The 27,627-nt window shown below is 41.8% G+C and overlaps 1 protein-coding gene across 3 annotated transcripts; it reads right to left on the bottom strand.

Moving 5' to 3' along the window:
- Positions 1–259: 259 nt before the first annotated feature.
- Positions 260–27,627, bottom strand: PSAP (prosaposin). 3 transcript variants are annotated; one of them, XM_031053462.1, is made up of 16 exons: positions 27,507–27,627; positions 14,234–14,367; positions 13,155–13,229; positions 12,312–12,437; positions 11,847–12,041; positions 10,771–10,914; positions 10,311–10,367; positions 9,122–9,130; positions 7,846–7,914; positions 7,281–7,394; positions 6,253–6,348; positions 5,859–6,045; positions 5,535–5,686; positions 3,783–3,863; positions 3,149–3,256; positions 260–2,563 (listed from the first exon to the last, which is right to left on the bottom strand). In XM_031053462.1, the coding sequence occupies exons 1-16, from the start codon at positions 27,547–27,549 to the stop codon at positions 2,528–2,530; spliced, it is 1,626 nt and encodes a 541-aa protein (XP_030909322.1). In that variant the 5' UTR covers positions 27,550–27,627; the 3' UTR covers positions 260–2,527. The 3 variants fall into 3 exon arrangements, with proteins under 3 accessions (XP_030909322.1, XP_005154054.1, XP_030909321.1); XM_005153997.2 differs by lacking the exon at positions 7,846–7,914; XM_031053461.1 differs by lacking the exons at positions 7,846–7,914; positions 9,122–9,130.

The raw sequence follows: 27,627 nt of genomic DNA, 5'->3' as shown, positions 1-27,627 counted from the left end.
TCACATCAGGCATTGTGTTTGTCCAGGGAAGAGAACAGCGGTGCAATCCCTGGCAAGCCTCTAACCTGCAACTGTGCTCAATATAGCAAAGGCTTGATGGGACATGCATACTGCAAGACAATGGCAACTCAATGGGAATTAGAGTCCTGTCATTCAGCCTGATTCCCACTGACATTTTGGGATGTGCCTCCTCCTGACTCCGCAGCAAAGGGGAAGCTAGCAAGACCCTTCAGCAACTAGCACGCAGTAAAGAAACACATCGGTTTACAGAGGTTTTTATTGTTCAGTAAGGAAGCTTTTGTGCAAAAATCAAGACAATGTTCTTCAGAAAGCACGTGTTCCCCCAGCGTAACTCAAGCAGGTCAGGTGCCACAGTCCACAGGAAAAGAGCCTAAAGAGACTCCCAGCAGCAGCACAGGATTTCTCCCACTTCACCTCTACCAACAGGTTGCTAGCATAATCCTTCACTACTAAAAACCCAAGAAAATTAAAACCTTGCCAACATGGAAGAGCAAGTCTCAATTCATCGTGTTAAGAGAACACCATCTAGTTAAAAAGATCACATACCATACTACATGCTGTAGTGTAACCCAACCTGTACCTTCAGGGCAGCAATGCTGAAGAGAGCCCATTTCCTCCTATCCGGCATATCCACCCCATCTGGGATACACCATGGGAACCACTGCACAAGCCCGCCAAGACAGAAAGCTGTAGCTATTTTACATTTTTAGGGAAGATTATTTTCATGTTTAGAGCCACAGGTGCTTCAGTGTTCTGTACAAATGCAAACAGGAAAGATCAACCAGTACTGCTATCTGTCAACACTGCCCAGACATTTAGCATGTACATGTAGTAACTAAAAAAAGCTGCAGTCAAGTGGTTTTTCATTAAAACAGCATGAAAATTACTTTGCTTGCTTCTAAAGCAGTTACCGGAGCTCCTGCCTCACCCAAGACACCACACAGAACAGCAGCATTGCCAGCTCCTTTCTGAACAGGACTGGAATTTTCAAAGCTCCACCTCTGCCAAGCTTCTCCTTCCAAAAGGCCTCCTCAGAGCTACTTTGTGGTGCCTCTGTTTTGGGGGTTAACTTGACCAGAACCACATACTGAATGCTACTAAGCAGTACAAGGTCCATCTCAAGCAATGTAAGCATGATTCTCATTCAAGGGCCCTATATACCTCAAGGGCCTGACTTGTTCCCAGGGCAGCAGCCTGTCTCAAAAGACTTTTGTTCAGAAGTTCAGGCCATTTCAGTGGGATGCTGCAGAGGCGTGAAAAGCAGGTTGTCAGGTATGCCAGCAGAGCTGCCAAATACCTACTACAGTGCTCTTAACTCTGCCATCTCCACTTGCTACTCAGACACACTTCCCAACAGAAATGGAAGCTCTGGAAAAAAATTATACTTTACTCAGAAAGGTGAATGTCAAGTGAGAATGGGTGGCAGCAATGGAAACTGTTTGTGAACATCACAGTGCCTCTGAAATTTTACATAACCAAAATATGCCACAAGAACAAAAACAGATCAAGGAACAAACCAGTGGTTTACAATGAAACCCATTTTTCCCTGCATTCTGCCCTCTATGCTGAACTTGCTTTTGAGACATGCACAGCCCCTGCTGACTTTTGCTGACTTTTTCTGCACCTCCATCTTCTACCAAACCAGCTCACTCCACCTCCTTGGCACCCATTTGTTTGCATGTAGGAAGCTGCAAGACTAAGCAGAATTGAGCAACAAGGGTAAGAAAAAAGGGAGCCATTCCTTAAGTACATCAGCATGCTTCAAAAGACTGAAATCCCACAGGGCTTGACAGTAGCACACCCATGCTTATATCAAGTAGTCCAAGGAAATAAAAAGGACATGATCAAAGTTTGAAGGAGGGTTTCCTTAACTGTAACACTACAACAAGCTATAAGCATGGTCACTCAAATGCAAATGCATCTTTTTAGGTACCAGTTACTTTGAAAGTTAGCTGGGCACAAGAAGCCCCTTCTCTGCATTTGCAGAGCTTTGAAAATTCCAACCAAAGAGATTCCCAGGTACAGCATTATCTCTTAAAAGAGTTCCCTAGGGTTACACTGAAAATGACAATTCCAGCCAGATGTTAGAAATGCAAAGCATGTAATCTTCCCAATGCTGACTACAGGAAAACATATTTAAATTTAGTCACCATCTTGCTCTTTTTTAAATTAAAAGATCATGGCCTTGCCTCATTTCACCTTCTTTGCCATTCTCTCCAGCACCTAAAAAACACTTCAGCCTATCAATTAAAAACCTACAACACACTGACTATTTTTTAGGAGCATAATGAGTTAAACTGTACAATCAAAAATATCTTTGTGAAGTCAACAATGAAGATCAGATCCTTCAAGGGCAGCACTGCTACAGAAGAGTTACAATAAAAGAACTTGAAGGTCAAATTGTTAATGAGGCAGAGAGGAGGGACATTTGAGATGCAGCTCTCTGCCAACCTCTGCCCACATTTTTAAGAGCCATGGCAAACTTTCAGAACTGGAAATTCTTCTTCTAGTTCCACACATGACGTTTGCAGTGATCAACAGCCTAAAGGGAAAGAAATAGTGTACGTTAGTGGAAAAAAGCCTGTTGCAAAGATGTGTGCATCTACACATTACAATCCAATACCCTGTTCTGAGCCAAGATCTTGGGGCAAATCTCTTTCTCTGAAAATAAGTGTTTCCAGAAAGGACTAGAACAACATCTTTCTCCCCACCAAGAAGCTTCAGGAAAGAATGCTGATGACCCTTAGCAACTAAGGTGTGGCAAAGAAAGCATCACCCCACAACATTGGAAGCCAAATCTTAGAGCCTGTTGAGAGATTGTGACATGATCTGTTGGACACAGGAACACAGACTAAATATAAATCACACTACATGTTACTATAGATTCTGAAATGCTAGCACACAGGTGGGGGATATGAACAAAAGTAAGTGGAAGCCATCTTTAATAAAGCTAAGGGCTATGGAAGACCCTCTAATGAAACTCAACCATCTCTAGCTAGTGCTTTTTTGCTTCCTGAAGCTGGAGTTCATCCACTTGAAAGTGTGGTGTAGAAGCTGGAAAAGTCACTTATAAGGAGCTCTCAAGGACCAATAAAAAAAACTTGAGGCAGAATCCTGCTTTACATACATTGCACTGAGCAGCAGTCTCCATGTTCTTACACCAGTAACCTGGACCCCAAACACAAGCATCATCCCCCAGGAGAGGCTGCTTAGCTGATCCGCAGACTCCAAGTTTCTGCAAAAAGAACAGCAGTGGTCAGCATCTTTCTATTTGCACCAAGAGATCTCAACTCCAGCCTTACATCTGAGCTTCTACCTGACTGAGCTTCAGGAGCTCCCACAGCACTATGCTCCACTAACAACTGCAGTCATGTTTGCAGCTGAACATGAAGCAGTAATCTGACACAAGGAAGAATTAAGTTACCGCAAGCGCTTCTTTGTATCAAGTTCTGAGAAACAGAGCTTCTAGAAAGGAAGCTTTCTCAATAAATGTCATTTAACTTCTCATCACACTACTACTGAACCTCAACAGCAGATAATCACTGGCAGCTCTTTTTCTCTGTCCTTCCTTGCACAAGGCTGGCACTCAGACAGCTGTCCATTCAGTAAGCTTGAGGCTTTGCACAACCATATTTGCTCCAAGCATTCAGCGTGACAACTTTTATTCCAGCAGTCAGTGCATGCTAGACACTGAAAGGCATACAGAAGAGCAGGCAAGGCTATCGGAGCCTATACTTAATAGAAGTATATGCAATACTCACAGTGCAAACAAAAGTGGGATCCATTATTTCTGCCAAGAGTTGCACAACCATAGGTTCATACTGATCCACAAACTGAACGCACTGTAACAAAACAGGTTGATAAATTCTGTTAAAGCCTAGAAGAGGAAGATATGGTCTTCAGCAGGCAGGCCTGTACACTACTCTAAACATCCCGGTAACAAACTAATAAAGCAGAGGCTGGAGCTCTGCAGATTGAAAAAGTCTCAGCACTGCACTAATCACACAGTTACATCATTTGTTGCTACCTTATACCTGCCTGCAACTGTATGCATTATGATGAGAAAGGGATCAAAAGGAAAAGAACCAAGCAGGACAGACTTTCGGAAAAGAACCAGGCAGGACAGACTTTGGTTTGCAAAGCTTAGTCTCTAATTGTGAGCATTACTGCTGTAAACGTACTGAGGAAAGCACACTAAACAAGCTGGAGACAAACATCCTGGACAGGATGGCAGCAATGCAGTAATGACTCTTAAGCACTTTTAGCCCAAGTAGTTACTATTCACTTCAGACCCAGCAGCAGGAGGAATGCTTCACATGAGTAACAGTCAGCCCTCTAGTGGAGAGGTCATCTCCAAAGCACAGAAGACATTGGCATCCTCAGCAGAGACTAACAGCACCAATTAATAAGTGAACCACAGCTATTAAACAGCCTCACAGCAGTTAGCAGAAATAGCTGTTTCACAGCTGCTTTAAGCTATGCATATAAGCAGTTGCCACTTGCCGACACCCAGCAACCACCTAAAAAGATTTCCAGGGAAATCCTGATAGTGGTGGCCTAACAGGTGTTGCTTTTTGCTGTCTCACTGGAATTAAATTATGCCAGCCTACTTCCAACTACTTTGTTAATCCCCTGAACAGGATCAGTATTGATTAAAAAAAAAAATCAAAACCAACAACAAAAAACCCCTTTCAGCTGTTCCCACCCACTGTTCTCAGAACATTTCCAGGCAAACCTTTACTGACTGCAAATTAGGACAACAATCCATACAGCCAATTCAGTCCCTTAAAAGTCTCCATCTATTCAAAGGTCTGCCAACAGCCACAGATGGGAAGTGTGAAAACCTAATCCTCCTGCACCCCGAACTTTTTTCAACCTCCAGCAGAGGAAGGCTGATTACTCTCCTAAAATATACTAGAGGATGCTTTTTCCAAATACTCTGCAAGATGCTTTGTCCTTCTGTTCATCTCCATCTGCCCTGTTCTGACCGGAAGGCAGGATGCAACACAAGGCCTGTGTGGTCACTTGACTGCCCCAGATGAAGCCTGCTCCATCTTTTTTGCTCTGCCACACATGAGAAGCTGCTATGCTTTGGTGTTAACTAGTAAAGAGAGAAACCTAGGAAGGATCAGGTTGCTAAACGTAAGTCAGTCCTAGCTGCACCTGTGGAAAGTTTGTCTCCAGCTACAGACCAAGCCAGTTGGTCAAACACAGATACCTCTATTATGAGTACCTGGACATTTATAGCAGAAGTAGACACACTTGAGAGACGCACCTAAAATTAGCATGTAGACAGAATATCAGGTGAAAGCCTCAGAAAACAAAATAAGCATGATTATCACTGTGGTGCATATGTAAAAGCAACAGACCATCAGGTGAAACACTCAAAAACTGATGTAAGCATAACTGTCACTGTAGTGCCTATGTAAACCAAACCAAATCAACCAGGACAGTGCCCAACCATCAACCAGACCACTGTTTTTTAAGCCTGCCTCCTGGCACAAGTGTTTTACCTGATCACTGACAGACTCTGGCAGGAAGTGACACACTTTTTCCAGTAAAGCTTCAATTTCAGCTGTCGTGGCATTCTTCTCTAGTTCTTTGTCTGCATAAGCTACCACCATCTTGCAGATATCACAGAAGCCATCTGCAGGTTTCACTACAACTGAGAAAAAAAAAACAAAAAAACCACACCAAAAATCAGGCATTAGTGGTTAGGTAGTTCCCCCAGATAGAAGAAAGGAGGCAGCAAAGTACTAAAGCACATGTTCTCAAATAAGATATAATCATAGATGAATCAGCTCATTTTGCAATACCAGTGACTCCTCATTACCAACCTGGTGGTGGTGGAGGCTTGTTGGCAGCACAGCATTTCAGCATAACACACACAGCTTCAGGACTTGTTGCCTCCAAGAGCATGTCAACCAAAGCCTGGCCATAGACATCAATGAAGTCCTTACACTGGGCCTTGACACTTGCTGGGAACAGGTAGCATACCACTTCCATTTCATGTACAATCTCCTCCTGAAGCATAACAAAGCATATATAGCAAATGAGGAACAAAAAAAAAAAATCTCACACAATTCATTAGTGTATGATTTCTTACTCTGTCCCACACAGGATGGAAATCTTGCTCTCATGAAAATAGATAATAGAAATAACTTTCCTTCACCCTACAGCCCCACTTCAGTCAAAGCCTAGGAAGAAGTACCATTTCCACCACTTACACACCTCTGTCTTGTTGCTCTCCAAAAGGCCAGTCACTTCTTTCACCATGGTCTCACATATTTCACACAAGGAAAGAGCTTTCTCTTGAACTGTGGCTTTCTGAGCACACACAGAAGAAACACAAAACAATAAATCAGCACTTGATCATTTGACAGGAACAATTCATAACAGATTAGTTTAACAGCATTCACATTCAGGTGCAGCACACTTACTCATTTACCAAGCTGGCCAGTTTGAGCTGGATTCAGAAGGCCAGAAAGAACCCAAAACCAACCTTAATGGTCTCGGTAAAAACCCTTTCTGAATGAAGAGTCATGACAATTAAGACCACAATCCACAGACTGTATAAGGAGGGAAGTTGAATTTAACAGACATGGAGAAATAAACATCCCCACAGTAACTGGAGTCAAGGAAAATCTGAAGTGTTCATTAGAATACACTGTTAATACACTCTTGCTTCTAGAAAAAACACAGAAATTGAGGGACTTGAGAGAAATTGTTTGGAGCCTGTTAAACAAGTTAACTGACCTCAAGACTCCTCTTTCTTAAAAATCCTCAGCCCAAGTCTTGCTCAAAGGCCATGGGAAGCTAAAGTGCTCCTCCAAACTCAAGAGCTTCAGCATTCTGTGATCATCCATCCGCATGTGCAAAGTGCTAATGCATTTTTAAAAGTTATCAAAGCATAACTCCAAATGTAGAGAAAAATTCAAATTCAGCAGTTTTCCCTCTAACATTTGAGGTGTCATTTAGAACATTTACTATACACACTACTACTGGAAAAGGAGTTCCCATTTTAATCCTAACCATTACCATATAGCTTCAATTTAACATAGGCTTTGCTATTCTAAACAAATTAATCAGCTCTCCTACTTAACAGATAGGCATCAGAAACAAAAGGCAGCCGGGAATTTATATGCAGGGAGACTTGAATTTTTCTACACATAAAAGCTAGTATTTTTCTATTTCACCTTTTTCATTACACTAAAGCTAAAAGGAAGGTAAAGCTGTTGAGCACAGAAAGTCTGCCTTACCTCCACTGTTTCCATTTTTACTTCATGAACCACTTGAGCTGGTACCAGAGTCCGAAGGGGAACAGATTTCACAGAAGAACAGAACCCAACCATGGCACAAATGTCCTTTGGTTGCTGGAAAGATATGTATAAGCAATTTTTAAAAGCCTAGAAGACTCTGCCCTTTCTATGGAGCCTGCGAGTAGGCACAAAGTTTTAAAAGGCTCCAACATAACTAGAAGTTTAATGACTACTTCTACTTCAAGTATTGCCAAAGCATTTGATATGGTTATAGGCAGGACAACTACCAGATGAAGTTTAGCATCTTTTCTTTGAGGAGGATTACATACATCCATTTAAAACCCCCATTTATCATGAGCTATGCAAGCCCTTCAAAGGAGTTGACTTAAGAGCTACCAACACCAAAACAGGCCACCAGCATCGCATTAAATCTGCATCCACAAAGCTGCTCCCCTGAAAGCTTTAAAGTAATCACAGAAGAGACTAAGCATCCTAACTCCAGAGTTCACCCAAAAGCTGAAAGGAACGCTAGTAGAAAGGACTCCTTTTCTCATCCACAAACTACCTTCTTTAAATCATCCAGTAACATCACTTTTTGCAAAAAGAAACACATTTCCGCATTACTGAAAACAGCCTATAAAAAAACAAAGGTTAACCATGTTAAAACCTAAGCTTAACCCTTTTTACAAGCAGTAGAGGTAATTATTTCAAATATTCTTACCACGGTAAGAGGGTAAAGAGCAAACAGAAACAAACCCTCTCTCAAAGGTTTTAAAAACCATACTACTGTTGTGGTTTAAGCCTAGGCAGTAACTCAGAACCACGCAGCTGCTCACTCACTGCTCCCTCTTCTTCCCCAGAAGTGGAAGTTCAGTCTGCAGCTACTTAGACAATTACTAAATGCAAAATGTAAATCCCAGACACGAGGTAAATTGCTCTAAGGAGGCCACATTATACCTACACAAAGTGAGAAAGGCTGTCCAAAGCAATATGCAAAACTTGAATTTCCACACCTGAATACTTAAGCTAAAAAAGTTACCTTTGGTCCTACAAATAATTAGAAGATCATACCCTGTCACCCAGGCATCAAGCTTCTTACAGCAGAAGCTTATGCAACAGTTAATATATCATGCCACAACCTCATGCACAGGCAAAAGCAGTATCTATCGCAAAGATACAGTGCTGCTTCAGACTACTCCAGGCAGTATCTTTAAGTCAAGCCCTTTGGTTCATGCATTGTAAGAAGCATTTACAGATATTAATGTTACAGCAACACCCACATACACACAGCATGCTCTCTCACAGAGAGATGACAGACACAAGGTCTCCCAGGACTGGTTAAATTAAAAGCCCAAACAGCTCTAGAAAGCAGGAGCCTAAAGGCCTCCTGCATCTTCTTTTCAATTCATGTACTCCAAACATCTATATCATTCTCCAGAATTTAAGGGTTAAGCAAGAAAAGACCTGGGGACAGCTTCACTTAAGGCCTTTTGAGGCCAGACTTCAAACCAGAAGCTGACAGGAGCCACTGGCCTGCTCCTTCTACATCTACCCTTCTCGTACAAGAGTGAGCATATTTTCTGCTCTAGTGCCCAAAGCCTAATCAAACTGAAATCTTAGTAGCACAAACTGGTATCTGGACCTGCAAGTAGGAATAACCACTGGAGGAGAAATCTATAGTCTTTCCTATTTTAATTACATAAATATCCCTTGTATCTGTCAACACTGAGTTCAATCACACCACGTAAACAGCTGTTCAAGCAAGAAGTGAACTACAAGCCCTTTGAGAGCAAGAAATGAACTACAAGCAGGCTATCACCACAGGCAAGTTGCTCACCTACCTGATCCTTCTGTTGACAGAGAAGATTGGAGACAGAAGAAGAAAGGAGAAATTAAAGATAACAGTTAAGAGAAAAAAATGTCAGGTACTTGGAACAGCATATACTGTCCAAAATGATGGAATATGACATGGTCCCCCATCCAAAAGATCCTTAGCATTGCTACAGCAACTCATTTAGTTGCACAATGCTAACCAGCATTATTTATTCAAAGTTATTAAAGCACACTGGGCAAGACTAGTTCCAAAGAGTATGAACACTCAGCCAGATGCAAGGTGTGGTCACATTCTAGTTTCAGGTATTAACACCACACTGCAATGCAATGCTTAAAATGAGAAACTAACTGTATTTGGAAAAAAGATCTACTTCCCCTCCAAACGCTTAAGAAGCGGTGTAAAATTGTAAGTAGCCTTTAGAAACTTCAAACCAACCAACCAAAAGAAAATACCACAAAGAAAGCAACAACAGCCACTATGTTGCCAAATTCAGGTTCAAGTCTGTCACATACTCTATTCATAAATTCACCTATAATTTGTTATGTTACTTGAGGCATCCAGGCACTGCACTCTCTAAGGAAAGGCTTAACCTTTTTTCTTAAAGGCTTTGAGATCACTGGATAAAGAGGTGCTATGAAGGTGGTCAGAGATAAAATATTTTATACATAGCTACAGAAGACAAGAGCTGGTGCAGTACCACTCACTCTCCATGGCTCCTACCCTTTCCATGAATCCTATAAGGAGTTTAGAGATAGCAATTCCAGAAGAAGAATATTTAGTCTTGCTTTAAATAGACACATTATCTTTAATATAAGAATCAATTTTGCTGTACTGTGACAAGGATGAACTCTAATATGCTGAACAGTATTTGGTGGGGAGGAGGGCAGTGGTGTAAGTACAGGACTGAGATAAGAGTATCAAGGAACATAGGTAACCCATCTCCTGTATTTCAACAGGTAAGATTGCTTTTGCACCACTAAAGTGTTTGTGAATGAAGAGGAAAGCACTAAAGAAAGCATTCTAAGATTGAACTTAACTATTCAATTAAATGCCAAGTTCAAAGAGTTAACACCAAGACTTACATAACAAGGGTTCTCAGACTTTTGACTACAGTAAATATTTCCTGTTTCCATATATTAGCTACACAAAGTGGAAAAAATGAACTAAGAGCAAATATTATGTTCTATTGATCTTACCATGTGCATCATCATTTGGATAGCCAAGTCAGAATATTCAGAGATATAGTTCTTGCACTGCAGGAAGTGAGAAAAGAGTCTTGTAAATATCAAGCCATTTAAGATGTAAAGTTAATTTAGAATTTTCTAATACTTCAAGGTATTAATTAACTTTAACCTACTTAACTGTTGTCTTTCAGACCTTGTCCCAAATATAGGATGGCATTTCAGGTTACACAATCATTGCACACATGGCTGCTTATTTGATAAGTCCTTTTCCTCTTAGGGCAAAAGCACTCTCCCTCACTGATACAACCACATTACCCTGCCTGTTATTGTTATACCATGTAACATATCCTACATGTTACACACTCTCTTTAGTTACATTAGAGATTATACTGAGAGGATGAAAGCACTGAACAAACTGGTTTATGTGTGTACACAGGAACACATTTTTAAACAACAACAAAAAAGCGCCTACCATATCAGACATTTCAGGTCCCAAACGGTCACACTCCTCCTTAGCATGAGCAACCAAAGACTTTACAAAAGATGAGTTTGTCCTCACAGCTTCCTGAACATCAGTAACCAGCTTAATGCAGTCTTGGCATACATCCCCACTTCCCTAGACAAAGAGTAAGAGGAAACAAGTTGATATATCTTCACATAACACATTTTAGCAGCTTCCGATACTACCAAGTTTTAAAAGCTATTTTAAACTATATACAAACCTTAATACTCTATTGAATACTTAAAAGCCTAAGCTAATACAAATAGACAAGCTACTGCTGGTATCTGCACCAGCCACTAGATGGAGATTAGGTACCTACTCAGCTCTGAAACCCAAGATAACCTGGTAAGATACCCAATCTTCAAAATCTTTGTTTTGTTACAGACCACAGCGGGGAGGTTTCCAAGTCTGGTATATATCTTACATGCTCCATGCACTGCAGCTTGTTTTCCACCCACTTGACTGTTTAACTCCTGTATCTAGACTTGCTATCAAGATGCAGCCTCTACTCACAAACTCATTGTCTCATCTACTCCCCTTTGTCAACTATTTGTTCTTTTCTGATTCAGTCTGTCACCTCTGGATTCAGAGACCATGCTTCCCCCAAAGGGCACATCTAGGAGATTACTCAGAATGCCAGAGAATTCCTCCTCCTTTGAACACTGGTGTCAGACTTGCTCACAGAAGAAATTTCTTCCAGGAAGGCCTGCTTGACTTACACAATCCTGGATGGGAAGAGCCTAACACAAGACTTGTCTTTATAAACTGAGGTTGTTAATCCAGGATTATACCCATGGTCCACAGGGGCTACAGTTATCATCTTACTTAGCTTTAAACTCACAGCTCAAGGAAAAAGGTAGTTGCCTTTACACAGCAGCACAAAATTCAATAGAAGACAGTCACCCACATAAGAAATTATCAGCTTAATAAGTACCCAGTACAGCAATCCCTTACTGAGAATCAAGTTGTTATGCAAAGGAGCACTGAAGTGCATGTTTTTTGCTTCAGAGCTTCAGTTGCACACTGAAATAGCACTGCACCCTTACCTTTGACTTCTGCTTGGGCTTGTCCTGAGGGTAAAGGAGAAGAGGCACATTAGCCATGAATGGGGATGCCAGTTCAGAGAAATCCAGCTCTGGTATCTTATTTGACTGGAGCTGTTTCTGAAGTTTCACTGCTGCAAGGTGCTTCTGAAGGGACTGACACAGTGCAAGGGCACTACATACAACTTCAGGTTTATCCTAGGGGAGATACAATACATATATAAAGCCCTAGACTGACAGCACTTTTACATGAAGTTCAGAGTACAAAGTCATTCAGCTAAAACATGGAAGTGTTTCACAGCAAGGAAACAGTTTTCAAACTTACATCATTAACTGCAACACCAGTGATCCATACAAGACTGAAAAGTCATATGCACAATTTTGAAAGAGAAATTCTATGAAAGAGAAATTCAAGCATTGACAGGAACAAAACTCTCAATTCCAACAGTTGCAAACTTATCTACTTACTAGCTCTTCTTTGATCATATCCATGATAACAGGTAGGTATGAATCCACAATTTCTTTGCACTCAGAGACCAGGCCTTGGTCAGGAAGAAACTCACATGTCTTTTCCAAGTAAGAGCGGATCTCATCCTATAAAAGATGAGGTGAGCTATAGACTATCAAAATACGTATGTATGTCTGTCTCAAATACTCTTTCATTCCCAAAACATGTAATAAACCCCCCAGAAAAAAAAAGCCCCTTGGACTCACGCAAGGTCCAAGCAGCTGGGAAGCAAAACTAGAATGCGGTTTTACACTGTAGCTCTGTCTTCCCTAGGCTTGGAGCCTAGGTCAATGGGATGTTAACAAAGTGAAAATGAAATACTGCTTGCAAAGCCTGCACAACAGTCTTGCCAGCACAGAGGACTTACATTTAAGAAGAGGAAGTGAAATTACGGACCAATGGGACAGTGAATTGTTTATATAAAGTACTCCCAGGTTCACAAGAGAAAAAGGGAAGATTCACCCACAACCAGAATAAAGTCTACTTGGTGTAGTCTAGCGACTGCAGTATCCTACCTTTGAAGACTGATGTCCCACTGGCACAAGAAACATTTCTATTAAGCTTCTACAGTCACTCAGGGATGTTAGAGCATGAGAGGATTTGCTAATTTCTAAGCCAGAAAAGGCTGTTTAAAAGCTTTTTCTCATATGTACTCTGTCCACTTTCAACATCTGCTGCTTATGTTGGGGAAAAAAAAAAAAGAAAATCACACAGACTACCCCCTTCCACCACCTCACCTTGTGATCATAAGACAATAAAATTAAATAATGCCTTGGGGCAAGGAGCAGAGGAGCTGTACTTACCTCAGTACCATTATCCTTCAAAACTTTGCCAGCTACTGTCACAAGTTCCTTACATAAGTCACAGGGGATACTGTTCTGGAGAAGGAAGTAGAGTTAGTTTAAGACAGACTTAAGTACCTGTAAATGCAGCGTGCAAATAACAATGTAAAGAACGAGTCTCACATTTGGAATTGAAGTTAAGGAAGAAATACGGGCTGCAGCTGGGGTGGAAAGAGATGTTTTTAAATAGTAAGGCTATTCCAAGCATGTTCAGTTCCAGTTTCTTCAGTACATAAACATGGTATGAAGAATCAAGCATGCTACCACTTGCTCATTTTACCTAGTGCCATCTCCCTTGAAGTATAAAGTACATTGCCTTGAGAATCATTCTCCTGAACCTCTTTCACCTTACTCTTCAGAGTTCACACTTACTAGAAATCTAAGAATTTTTTAGGACACTTCACACATTTTGGTTGTGCTCTGCCATTGACATTCCCTACTTTTCCACAAACTGAAACGTAACTTGACACAGATATAGCCAAGGTAGACTGAATGCGTCTTTAAGTACAATGCCTTTTCCCCCTAGAAAATTGTGAACCAATACCACAAACTACAGCTACATCTAGTAAAGCAGCACTCATATTTAATACAAATGCAACTTGAAAAGTCACACTAAATGTACTATTATTTACTGTTGTTGCTTTCATAACTTAGTATATGCTGCATCTATTGTGGAACATTAACTTGTAAGACCTAAAAAAGCACATATTTTCTGTAATATGCCTATCAGTTTGGCATTGCTCAAATGATAAGAAAAGGCTCTACGAATTAGGAGTAAGTTTATTGGAGGAACAAGTCTCAATTACACTAGCTCCTTTCCACACATCACTTGGTGATTGTGCAACAGGTCACAAGAAAAGTCAGCAGACAAGTTGTGCAAGTCAGAAGTGGAAAGCAACCTTTACTAGGACCCAACTTAAGGATAATATCAAAGGCATAGACAGATGTAGCACTTAACTCTGATCAGAGACTTAAAATAAAATTTAATCAGCATATGGAAACTCAGTTACAGGTGAGAAGTCTCAGTAGTCCACACTTACGACGGTAGGCTTGTTCCAGACATTCTGCTGGCAGTGTTTCACCGCTCCACACTGTGATGCTGTCCGAACACTCTGGCACCATACCTCTGGACCCTTCAAACAGTCCTTCTGCCACAAAACAGGGCTTGCCACAGCTGCCAAAAAAAGAATTGTTCTTTCACAGTTGCACATTTGAACGATTTCCACGCAAAGCAAGCAGGTTAATGCTGTATCGTATAACCACCACCTCTCCAGTACACCACTTAGCTTTACTAATAGTTTTAAGCATATTTCAATCCAGCAGTTTGTCCTGAAATGCAAAGAATAAGTCCGAAATAAAGACTATGCAGCCAAAGAACTCAGAAAAATCTTAACAGTTGAACTTCTCTATTGAAGTGCTTGAGTCTCTGCACCTCAGCAGTCCATTCCCCATTATCCACCTTTTGAAAAAGCCACACACACAAAAAAAAAGAAAAAAAAAAAAAGAACCACAAGAAAACACAACTGCCACATGAAACAGAAAATGGTCACTGGAAAGACCTACACTTCAGACAGCTGTTTCCCAAAGCTACAACTTCTCTGCTCTCCTGCCCTACTGCCCTTGCATCACTTCCACTCTGAAACAGCAGTCTAGCTGTAATAGTTGCCTGCATTCTTTTTCCCAGGTGAACCACCCTTTTCTCATACAAGTGAGCTCTAGGAAACTAACTGGATCAGAAGCCACAACACACACTACATGGAGGACTTAAGAGCCAGCTGCAGATCGAAACAGTTACCATAAAGTTTCAAGACAGGCACCAGAAGCAAAAGAGGGACAGAAAACAATGTGAGACATGTTCTATGATACAGTTTTGAAACCCATTAAATCTATTAGGACTTTGTTTCCTTTTGGTCAGTTCCAAAACTATGTACAGAAAAATTTGTGGGATGAGAAAGGAGGAGGAATAAAAAAAAAAGCACATCAGGTCATTGTCTGGACATTACCTCCCAGTGCAAATGTGAAAATGGCTTGCAAACTACAGTTTTGAATTAAAACACACAATACCATTTCTGGACAGTCTTCCTCAAGACAAGTAAAGAGACAGACTATTAGTAAGTCATAGGGCAAGTTAACCAACTTGTCCTGGGTTAAGCTGTAGCAATTTTTGGAAAACGCAATTTGTAAAACCTAGCAATACTACTTCTTAGTAGCTGGTGCAGTGCCGTGTTTTCAACTTCAGTCTGAGAACAACACTGAGAACACTGATATTTTTAGTTGTTGCTAAGTAATGTTTACTTTTCAGTCTCAGGCTGTGACAGGGAGGAGGGGCCCAGGAAGAAGCAGAGACAGAACACATGACCCAAACAAGCAAAAGGGATATTCCATAGCAAAGCACATCATGCCCAGTATAAAAACTGAGGGGAGATACCCAGAAGGCCCAGATTACTGCCCGGCTCAGCCTGGGTATTGGTTGGCAGGTGGTGAGCAGCTGTATTGTGCATCACTTGTGTTTATTATTTTTTTCCCTTTCCACTTTTAGTTTTGTATTTTCTCCCCTTGTTACTTCCCTTCTCATTCTTAGTACTGGTGGTAGCAGTAGTGGGGTTGTGTTATACCTTAGTTACTGGACTGTTCATGTCTCAACACATGGGAGTTACATTCTTTTGATTCTCCTCCCCATCCCCCCGTGAGTGGAGGGGGGAAAAGAAAAAGGGGAGTGAACGAGTAGCTGCATGGTTCTGAGTTACCAGCTGAGCTTAAACTACAACACAACTGCACATTTTAACTGGCTTTTCAAGCTTTAATTATCACGCTGCCTGGATAGCAAGACACTGAACTTCTCCTAGGTTTATAAACAATCCCATCTGTCGGTAGGCTCAAATTCTTCAGCAGCCAGTCTCCTATGTTGCACTAACCTATGAATAAAGGTATGACTCCTAAAAATCTTATAGCAGACAGGCACCAAGGAAATCTGTCACAGTCTATGCCTACAAGGCACTGCTGTCAAAGTTTATAAAAATAACCCCAAACAATAGAACCAAAACATTCAAACCTATTAGCTGTGTAGGTGTTGTTCAGGAGCCATTATCCTCACATCACAAAATGCAGTAAAATTACACTGTCAAGCAAGCAGCAGAAATTAGGCCATTTCATTCCTATAAAGTTTCTAGGAAGGTTATGACAGAAGAACAATCCCTTTCCTATTCCCTTTTAGTGTGCACGTGCAGTGCAGAAAGCCAACCATATCCTTGGCTGCATCAAAAGGACCATGACCAGCAGGTCGAAGGAGGTGATCCTGCCCCTCTACTCTGCTCTTGTGAGACCTCAGTGGGAGTATTCTGTGCAGTTGTGGTGTCCTCAACATAAAAAGGACATGGAACTGTTGGAACAAGTCCAGAGGAGGGCCACAAGGATGATCAGGGGACTGGAGCACCTCCCGTATGAAGACAGGCTGAGAAAGTTGGGGCTGTTCAGCCTGGAGAAGACTGCATGGAGACCTCATAGCAGCCTTCCAGTATCTGAAGGGGGCCTATAGGGATGCTGAGAAGGGACTAAGGAAGTGTGGGCTTGACAATCAGGTAGTGAGGTGGATCAAGAACTGGTTGAAAGGAAGAAGGCAGAGTTGTGGTCAATGGCACAGAATCTAGCTGGAGGTCTGTGACCAGTGGAGTCCCTCAGGGGTCGGTGCTGGGACCAGTGCTGTTTAATATTTTCATCAACGACCTGGATGAGGGAACCGAGCGTACCCTCAGCAAGTTCACTGATGACACTAAACTGGGAGGAGTGGCTGACACACCAGAAGGCTGTGCTGCCATTCAGCGAGACCTGGACAGGCTGGAGAGTTGAGCAGGGAGAAACTTGATGAAATTCAACAAGGGAAAGTGTAGAGTCTTGCATCTGGGGAAGAACAACCCCATGTACCAGTACAGGTTGGGGGTTGACCTGCTGGAAAGGAGTGAAGGGGAAAGGGACCTGGGGGTCCTGGTGGATAGGAGGATGAGCATGAGCCAGCAATGTGCCCTTGTGGCCAAGAAGGCAAATGGCATCCTAGGGTGCATTAGAAAGGGTGTGGTTAGTAGGGCAAGAAAGGTTCTCCTCCCCCTCTACTCTGCCTTGGTGAGGCCGCATCTGGAATATTGCATCCAGTTCTGGGCCACTCAGTTCAAGAAGGACAGAGAATTGCTTGAAAGAGTCCAGTGCAGAGCCACAAAGATGTTGAAAGGAGTGGAACACCTCCCTTATGAGAAGAGGCTGAGGGAGCTCGGTCTCTTTAGCTTGGAGAAGAGGAGACTGAGGGGTGACCTCATCAGTGTTTACAAATATGTAAAGGGTGGGTGTCAGGATGATGGAGCTAGGCTTTTTTCAGTGATAACCAGTGGTAGGACAAGGGGCAATGGGTGTAAACTGGAGCATAGGAGGTTCCACGTGAACATCAGGAAGAACTTCTTTACTGTGAGAGTGACAGAGCACTGGAACAGGTTGCCCAGGGGGGTTGTGGAGTCTCCTATGTTGGAGATATTCAAGGCCCACCTGGACAAGTTCCCGTGTGATGTACTCTAGGTTACCCTGCTCTTGCAGGGGGGTTGGACTAGATGTTCTTTTGAGGTCCCTTCCAACCCTTGGGATTCTGCAATTCTGTGATTCATCAGGGACTGTAGTGACAGGATAAGGGGTAAAGGGTTAAAACCTAAACAAGGGAAGTTTAGATTTGATATAAGGAATAAATTCTTTACTGTAAGGGTGGTGAGGCACTGGAATGGGTTGAGCAGGGAAGCTGTGAATACTCCCATCCCTGGTGGTGTTCAAGGCCAGGTTGGACAGAGCCTTGGTTGATATGGTTTAGTGTGAGGTGCCCCTGCCCATGACAGGGGGGTTGGAACTGGATGATCTTAAGGTCTTTTCCAACCCTAACTATTCTATTATTCTATTTCTTGGTTTGTAGTTATTAGAGGATCAACTTAATGGCTGAATTACCAGTGCATCTACTAGGTATGTAGCCATTGCATATCAAACAGAAGAGAAACACTGCCTTATAGGTGGCATTCTGCAGCTCTCTCAGCTGTCAATTTATAAAGCCTGTTTACACTGGATTTCAGAGGAATGACCCATTTAAGAAAAATGTGCTTTGCATGTTAAATTTCCTACACAAGAAGTTTGCCATTCTCCCAGCAAAAAGCCTAGACTGAGTATTATTCTTCAGCAAGACAGCACACTAGGGCTCCTTGTAAGACTAGGAATGACTTCAAAACTCCTAGTAATGTATGGTTAACAAAATATTTACAGACAGCCTATTCTAAACTACAGCATTATTGATCTGGAATCGCTAAGAATAGTTCAGTTTTAAGTCAGACTGATCGGCTAAATAGCTGTCAGCTCTGGCAGGATGACAATAACCAAATATACACTTAGTTGAGGGAAAGTTTTTCTTCCCTTTCAGATACAGGTATCCAACTGTGATAGAAAGGCTCTACAAGCACAGTTAAGCTCTGGCTACAGTCAAGCAAGACCTTGACTTTAAACAGTGGAATTAAGGGCTTTCAAGTATTTACAAGTCTAGCTTTTAACCTACACCTTTAGTTCTGTAAATCAGAGCAAAAATTACTGCCCCTCCCCTATTTGAACCACACTATAAAACTACAATAGTTACTCTAAGCAGTTTCTCAAACTCTCAATCAAGCAGACCATTTAAAAAGCAAACTGAGGAATTCATGCCATAACTTGTGGTGGTTTGACCTAGCTCTTAATAAACTTTCAGGTTTTGTTTGGCTTTTTACTTTTAAGATCCTGCCACTGCATGACTTTTCAGATCCATAGCAGCTTCAGCAGAATATTTAACAGCTCCTTTTTCTTGTAGCCTCCGTCCTGGTCATTTTAAGTGCAGGACAAAAGAAATACTACACTTCTGAACTATGCTTACTTATCAGCTTTTCTGGCTTTATGCCTTTAACAAATTCCTTGCTGCATGGCTTCTGTACCAAATCAATGCTCACACAGAGTCAGTCACTAAGGCTGACTTGCCAGGACACAGCAAACAGTATCAGTAGAACAACAGGGTTTTGTCAGGTTACAAGACTGAGGCAAAAAAAGCCCCAAAGAGCAAGGCAGTACTCCTGAAACCTTTGAGGTGAGCAAAGTGTAGGTTGCAGATAATTCTCTTGGGGGGAAGGGTTAAAATTAATTGATTTTTGACAGTATGTTAACTACTTGACACACGTGATTGCACTGCTTTGCTGCATCATGTCATGCCAGTCTGGAAGGAGTAGCTTCTGAGAAGCAGCATACATGGCCATTTCATTCAGATTCTGCTCAAAGCACTACCACTGAGCACACAGTCACTTCTATTTGAGAATAAGGCCACGGATGATATCGGCAAACCTCTACAGGGGGACCAAAGACAAAAATCTCAGAAGAGCTTGAGACCAGCAGGGACAGCAAAGAATGAGAAGCATCAAACTTAAGTCAGGGAACACAGAAAACTAGTTTTAGGATGCAAGTAAGCACCCCAAACATCTTCATGCTGGTATTACTTGACATTCTCACCCCTGCACAACATCAGAGCAAGATGAAATGCTAATATGCCTACATAACTTTTCCATTAAAAAAAGCCAACAAATTTAGGAAACCTGCATTCCCTACGCCACAAGGATGAACACTCATCTACAGAAAATGGAGGAACAGCAGCATCCTTTCACTTACAAATGACACTGGGGAAGTTTTTCCCTTCTGAAAGGCAACTCTACATTAAATGTTATCCATACAGATCTTTCTGGTCAAACGATGACTAGGCAAATTTATTAGGGCCACATGTTTTAGAAAGCAGCTACTGAACAAAGACAACACACCCTAAGCATGGCTTCTTTCTTTTTGTCTTCTACAGTGACCTTAAATATAGTTGAACTTGTATTAGCTTATTCTATATTATGTTGAAATATTTGTATTACATAACTCAGCGTCTAACATGAAAGAATGCACCTTCACTGAACAGTATCCTACCTCCCTTTCTGAATGTCCCAGGAAAGAAAAACAAAACTAAAAAACTCTGCATTAATTCAGATATTTCAAATTCAGTAAAGAATAACCTGAAATCCTTTATTGTTTCCAAAACATTTTTATCTTCAGCTTATTTTCCCATTTAATTATGAAACAGCATTTTTCCTCATATATTAACTTCTATTACAACAAAAGCAAACACGCCAGTGAACTGCATTGAGACCATGTGCTGTTTCATAACAGAATGAAGTTTTGAGTCTTTACAGTTATCCTGCCTGTTCTCTCAAAATAGCCACTGCTGCAAGAAGAGTGACACCTTAATGTGGTATTTCACATCCCCAGCACAGCAGCAACCCAAGAGGAAACAAAGCACTGTCAGTCAACCTCACACAACTCTAAATGCTTGCTGGATAAACCAAATGGGATTACCTTCTTAGTTATCTCTGGCATCCCTTTGTTTTATATATTGTTCTTTATTTTAAGGTCATCCATTTTTAAATAGATGTCTCCTTTCTCTGTAGATTAGCTCTCAACAGTCACATGTCATGCCCACCCAAACTTGCCCCCCTTCCCTGATGTTCTTGCAAGCCACTATTTTTAGAGCACCAAACAAGTTTATCTGTAAAGACCAGGGTGTTTCTTTACTTGTCTTCTTCACTGGTTGTCCCTTTTTGAACCATTTCAGATATGTGGTTTCTTCAGTTTCAGAAGAAAAGGTCTTTGCTCCACCAAGTTTTTCTCAAATTAAGCAGAAAAAGAAAATTGAGGAGGAAGGAGAAGGGGGCATAGCAACACAACCCACATATAAAGGGTACATCTTTCAGATGTGTAAGATTTCAGCTTTTGAGCTTCTAACCAAGCTGACAGCCCACAGGCACCCCAGAGTCTTTGTGTATATTTGCAGCTTGTCAAAACAAAACAAAAATAAAAGCAATTCATACCCACCCTGACACTCCAGTCTGACAAAAGAAGTGATCTCCCAGAACAAGTGTTGCCACAGAAACACAGCCTGAAGCCCAGCAACATAATCAAAATACTTCAAAAGCTGAAGGGTAACAGCAGAAAAGGAAGGAGAAACCTCTTCTTTAAGGCCCAGGCCAGCAACCTAACACTGCCAGAACACCAGTAACACAGTCCTGACAAGTGACAGAGAGCTACTGAACATCACATGGGGCTCTGCCAGAAATTCACACGAAATACAGTTTGAAGGCTGTGAAGATAAAGAGAAGCCTGCAATTCGCTTCCACCGTGGTATTATCCTATATACTTCAGCAACTGTCTGTGTATCCCAGAAACTTCTTCAAATGATAACTACCACCTCCTACCTCAACACTAGGCATCTGGAATGGAAATGCTAACATATGGTCAGAAGTCAGGAAAGTAGAGGTGACAGCCCCCTCAGACAATACCACCTTTTCTATGTAGAAAGCTTAGAGCCTTGCATGTGAAAGCACAGCTCAGTTCTCCACTGCTCTTCAGGAAACAGGAACTTAAAAGAAAGCTTATAATGGCTGGATTACCATTCTTCAAGGACAGCTACTGGAAAATTGTTAGGTAATTACCCTTATTGAAAAGAGCCTTCCCTTCCCTGAAGCATCTGTGTTACTCTTCTTCCAGGGAGAGCCAGACTGAATTTCTTCCTAAGATTCTCAGAAAAAGCATCCTAAGCAATCCCCTACAAAGCTTTGCTGTATCTACTAATGAGACTTTCGTGATCACCCTAGAATTTAACACCTTATATAAGCAGTTATATCCCTACAAATACGGATTCTATATGCACCAGCTCATATTCCCTAAAGAGCCTGGGGATAAACCAGAAAATTACTGTTCAGAACAAATGTGGATTGAAGACACAAGCGTCTTACAAACCAAACTGCTAGGAAAAATTTGGTGTAAACAGCATTTTTACACACAAAATCTGCAGCTGGCAAGAAAACGAAAGCAATGACCTGCTCTTAACTTTAGCAGGTTGAACTCAAATGTGGAAGATAACTTGAGAAGCTGTCAGCCCTTAGCCTTTTTTTGACAGTCTAATTTGTTCCAAGTATATTAACTTATTCATCAGGAGGGATCCACTTTCCTAGGCTCCCCCACTTGCCGAAGTTAGGGGAAAAAAAAAAAAACAACAAACCACCATTATCTCCCAGAAATACTCATAGACCAAATGAATGCACCAATCTCTGCCATTCCATGCCCAGTTACTGACTTTTCCCCATTTATTTTGAGAACTGCAAAAGCAAAGTGTGTTTAACTTAAAAGAAGTCAAGAGGGATCAACTTCTCTTCATCAAATGTTACAAAGTGTCAACAAGTAAAGGACTGACTTCAGCCTGAAGTTATCTGAAGAGCTAAATACTCACAGCTTCTCTGGTCGGTGCAGGTGTTTCAGTAGAATTTCAAAAGTTGTAACCACATCACACACTAGTAATTCATGCCAAAGGTCTACTATGCCTCTTAGCATAGTAAATTGATGAGGCAGTAAAATGACCAAGGTATTTGAGGGATTATAGGCAATTTGCAGAAGAAATGGATGAAATCTGGCTAGCTGTCGCCATAATTTCAGATGTTACTTAAAAATCAGTCTTCCTGTCCAGTATCTACTGATTAAGTATCAAGCTTTAAACATCTGTAACTAGCACAGTTCACAAGTTTTGAGTTAACAGCATGATTAGGGTCTTCCTCAAAGTGGGAAACACATTTTGGTATGCTACTTTTGCTATAAAACATTGCTTTTACCTCAGATGCTCCTTGGCTTCCCTCATGGTAAAAGCAGCAGCTTGTGTATGTACAAATAATCAAAAAGTTAAAGACAGCAGAGAACAGGATGAGCAGAGACAGTAAAAAAGCTCTACTGTCAGTAAATTGTCCCAGTTACTATAAAGGCTGCAAAAGAGTAATTTCCACATTGACTAGAGGCTGTTAGCAGGCTGACAAGCAAGCCCCAACTTCTGCCTAAGATTTTTCTGTAACAGAATCTAGAAGAGAGATTTGGATGCTCAAGGGCATCTGGCAGTCATCAGCAGTAGCAGTCCCACAGAGTATGTTAAGAAAGTTATGAGACACATTTCTCCCTGCAGCAGATCCCTGTAGAAATACGCACAAATGTTTTGAACATACTTGTCCATACCCATGCCTTCTGGGTTTTGCTTGATTATTTGGTTGGTTAGATAAGGGGGGCAGATTTCATGCAAGTCTCTGGAAATTCTGTATTAACATCCCCCTTTCTCCAGACAAATATATTCACACCCCAAAGAATGGCAAAGTTTGCTAGTTATGCAGAGAGTCACTTCTGTAAGAGAAAACAAAACTCCTGGCCACAGGTTACAATGCAGTCCCAGCAAGAACAGGTGAATTCTAGAAGCATCTAGAAACTTCAGAAAACAAAAGGGCAGTTCAGGACACTGCCAGTAAGAAACAGAATAGTCATCTTGGGAGTAATACTTTTTTCACAATGCTGCCAAATAAATGCTTTACTGCAGAATGAACACCAGACATGGAAGACAACCCAACAGGAAGCTCCCTTAGGAAAAGGGAAGACATCAGACACCCAGAGCTGAGCAGATAAAGTATGCTAGAGGGATGAAAAGAGACATGTTAAACAGCAGCTTCAGGGATGACAGCAGTTAGAGATGGGAAAGCCTGGAAAAGGAAAAATGTACCGCCCAAGGTGAAAGAATAATGTTCCCAAGAGTACAGTGATAGAAGCAGCTGACAGCAGGAAAGAAGAGTTACGGCCTGATCTCTTCATACTGATGATTTGCACCCCAATGTGAACAGCCAAAGGATTTTAAATTGTTACATTTGGAAAAAAAAAAAAAACAAGCATTAAAATCTCATTGCAAGATTTATTTACTCAGCATCTTCAAGAAAGTCCTTCTATATGCAGTCTTTTACAGAAGTAGAGAACAGAGGTTAAAACAAGTCAGGGTAAACAGTGTAAACATGAGTCTCCTCACTCAAAGAGGAAGAAAAATACTGGTATCTGAAATCAAACATTTCTTCGTGACCAAACACAAAGACAAGCATTGCCTCGAAATAAATGCACACACTTCAAAGTCCACAGAAGTACACTTTTTAACTTGTAATAGAAACTCTGAGATCTTAACAGCAGCAAATTGTATACAGAAGCTGCCACATGGAGTGAATGACAAAAAAACCCCACAAAACTTAAAAAAGTGAAAGAAAACAGAAAATAGACTCCAAGTAAATCTGAAAAGAAAAAGCAAACACTCTTTTGTCATGCAGGTCTAAGGCATTGACCCAAACCTGCTTTGAAGAATCAGTTCCACATGGGACATTGAAACAAAAACCCACTGGCAGCCAGCAGTTAACTGGTCCTGCTTCTCAGGAGAAGTAAAAAGCTTCCTGCATGTTATTACATCCTCCCTGAAACAGCACAGTCCAACCTCCCAGAGAATCACAACTGACATTACCATCACCTTATGGAGACACATTCAGTTCTGATGACAAGCTCCTGCTCTTCTGTTTCACCCTCTACATCATGTCAGTTTTCAGATTCCCACAACTGCTTCTTTGTGGTATGCTGAATAGCACAAACTGAGATTGTAAAAAGACCACATCAGACTTTGGAATCTCTGCAGATGCAATCTCCTGTTTTGCTGGGCGTGACCATGACCAGGCAGAACAGCTTGCATAGCTCCTCCAGACACAACCAAGAACAACTCTTTCTATTTATACTTCTGCAAACTAGGAGATTGTGCAAGGGCAGGTTTACACAAGCCACGTGACTGGTGCACTACAGAAGCACCACTTCATTATGCTACAGTTGTAAGGTGACACACACCCACAGTATTCCCTGTTATTCCTTTCAGAAAACCAGGCCATAATTTTGAGATACAGATATCTTCCATCATTTGCCAAATTTAAACTACAGTAGTGGCCTTCATCAGCCTAACGTTTTTGCTAGAAACCACATTCTTCTCAACCAGAACAAGCCTGCAAGCTACAGAGCATACTCCAACTACCTGCTTTCTCCCCATTCTTCCGAAAATTCAAGTCAGACTAACTCAGCCTTCACTCTTCCTATCCTCAGATGTTCTGACAGACGTTTGCTTGAGGAATTATAAATTAGCGTAAAATCTTGTAAGGAGGGAAGATTAAGTCTACTATTTTAGCAGTGTGAGGGTGTGAAATAATCACAAACCTTTTACTTTCTACTCCCAGCTTATCTTTTATTTTACCAGGAGGAAAAAACAAACAACAAAAAAACCACCCCACACTAAAAAACAAAAACACCCACAAAAAAAGTCCGCTCAAGAGAAATGGAGCTCTACTTAAACTGTGCACCCAGCCTTCCTTCTTTCCTGGTCTCAAAGACAAGCACCCATCAAAGAGCACATCAGTAGTCTGGAGAGATCCTGAGACCTGTATACCCTGCTTTAATTCCTTCGTGTCTCCCTTAAAGGGAAGATGCAGATAAGTGCTGAAAGTAGGTCAACCAAAAACCCTTGTGGCCTACCAGCCATGCTGTAAACCAGCCAAGTAACTCTATTAGAATACGCCAAGGGTGGCTGGAGTTTGATACAGCTAATGAGTGAGCTTAGTAGACAGACAGTTTCAGGTTGTTACAGCAAAATCTTCAGAAAAATCTGCCCAATACTATCATAGGCAAATCAACTGGCATTTATAACTGAACCTGGGTGAAAAACACAGGTGTTTGTGTTAAAACAGTGACTTCCTAAAGAAAAACAGGCCTAACAGGTCTTCTGCTATGCTCAGTTGCATACACATGCCTTTGACAGGCAGACCAAGCTAACTCTCTTTGCTGAACTGGTTTTTCTATCTCCTTAAATATACTAATAGGAAACCTGGCAAATACTTCAAGGCAAATACCTTTCACTTTTAAAGCACAAGAAACAACGATGACTTTAGTGATTTGGAAACAATCCCAGTAGAAATTATAAATAATGGCAATCAATTCAGTGCAGGGCAGACAGATACAGAGAGTGAAAGCTCACATTTGCTTTCTTGTTTCCAGAAGCAAAAATCTGAGATTCTCCATTAAACCATGTACATATCAGTATATTAAAACTCCACTTAAGTACATGACTAGTGTACAGTCATACAAGATCACAATTACATAATTTACTAGTCTGCCAACTGATTATTCCTATGGCTGTTAAAAAGGCTAGTCAGGTTTTAGTTTGGTATTTGGGTTTCTTGTTTTTTTTAATTGACTCGTGAAATGTTGCAGGTTAAACTCATAAGCAAACAAGCTCTAGGGTTAAAAATCTGATTTAAAGAAACATTCTCCAAAAAATACTTTGCATCACTGTATCAGACCTTCCAATTTGGGGGTTGCTAGCCGTTCCATGCCATAACCTGAAAGTGTATTACCCTCCCCAGTCTGTGAATCATTTCTGCAGCTCTAAGCTTCTGCAAAGTAAAAAACGTAAGCATTGCTTTTTTAACCTCTAGCCCTAACATTCAAGACGAATATCAGTTATTCTTCCCACCACCATTTTCACCTTAGCAACAATATGTAAAAAGGCAGCAAACAGCAAAATTAGTGGAATTTTCCACGTGGAGCAGAGGACCTTAATGAAACAAGGCTGCTAAAAGCACGCAACAGAAAAAGCTACCTCCTGCCATCTGAAAGAGGATTAACACCCATCTATGCCTGAAGTGCCAAGGATAAACAGAGCTGCTGGCAGAAAAACAACTTCTACCAATTGTTCTTACTTGGCTTTATGAGGTTATATGGTTGCACGACAGTGTCAGATACGGATACAAACTGATCATGGCGACCATAGTACCATGAGAAAGTAATTTCCCTACCAGCAGTGGGAAAGGCTGGCTTCTCACAAGGACTGCCCTCTTCTCCCTGCGTTTACCTGAACGCTATTTCTGGGCGACTTCCCCCCACCCCCATACTGCATTTCCATCACAGCAGCCTCCCTGAAGGTGCCCTTAAAATCCTCGCTCCCCCCTCATCGCCGCCGGCCCTGCTCCCCGGCGCTACGGGCGGTACCGTTAGGCCCCACACCGGGCTGCGCCACCGGGCCCGGCAGAAAGCTCCCTTTGACCCCAACCCTCCCTTATTGCTGCCTCCTCTCCCTCCCTACGCCTTCCTCGTATCCCTGCCTGCCTCTGGGCAGCCGGGCCCGGCAAGTCCTGCTCAGATAAGATAAACAGCTTTAAGGTCAGATCACCCCAGCCCCCGTCCTCACAGAGCCGACCGCCCTCGGCCCGCTCCTTCCCTCTCAGGCCCTGCTGACGAAGCAACACAGCCCCGAACGGCGGCGCTAAGCGTGAGGGGAAACGCGAGTAGGAGGCGTGAGGCCAGGCTGGCGGCACCGCTTACCGGCCGCCAGGAGCCCGAGGAGACAGAAGAGCCACCGCTCCATCGTGCCAGCGCCCTCCTGCAATGCGGAGCGGACAGCGCTACCTCCGCCCCTAGATAAAGGCTGCGCCGGGCGCCACAG

The sequence above is a fragment of the Melopsittacus undulatus genome, chromosome 4 (genome assembly GCF_012275295.1).
Source record: "Melopsittacus undulatus isolate bMelUnd1 chromosome 4, bMelUnd1.mat.Z, whole genome shotgun sequence".
In the NCBI taxonomy this organism is placed as follows: Eukaryota; Metazoa; Chordata; class Aves; order Psittaciformes; family Psittaculidae; genus Melopsittacus; species Melopsittacus undulatus.
Note: the sequence above shows the minus strand (reverse complement) of the source record. Positions and strands in the feature narration are given on the sequence as shown.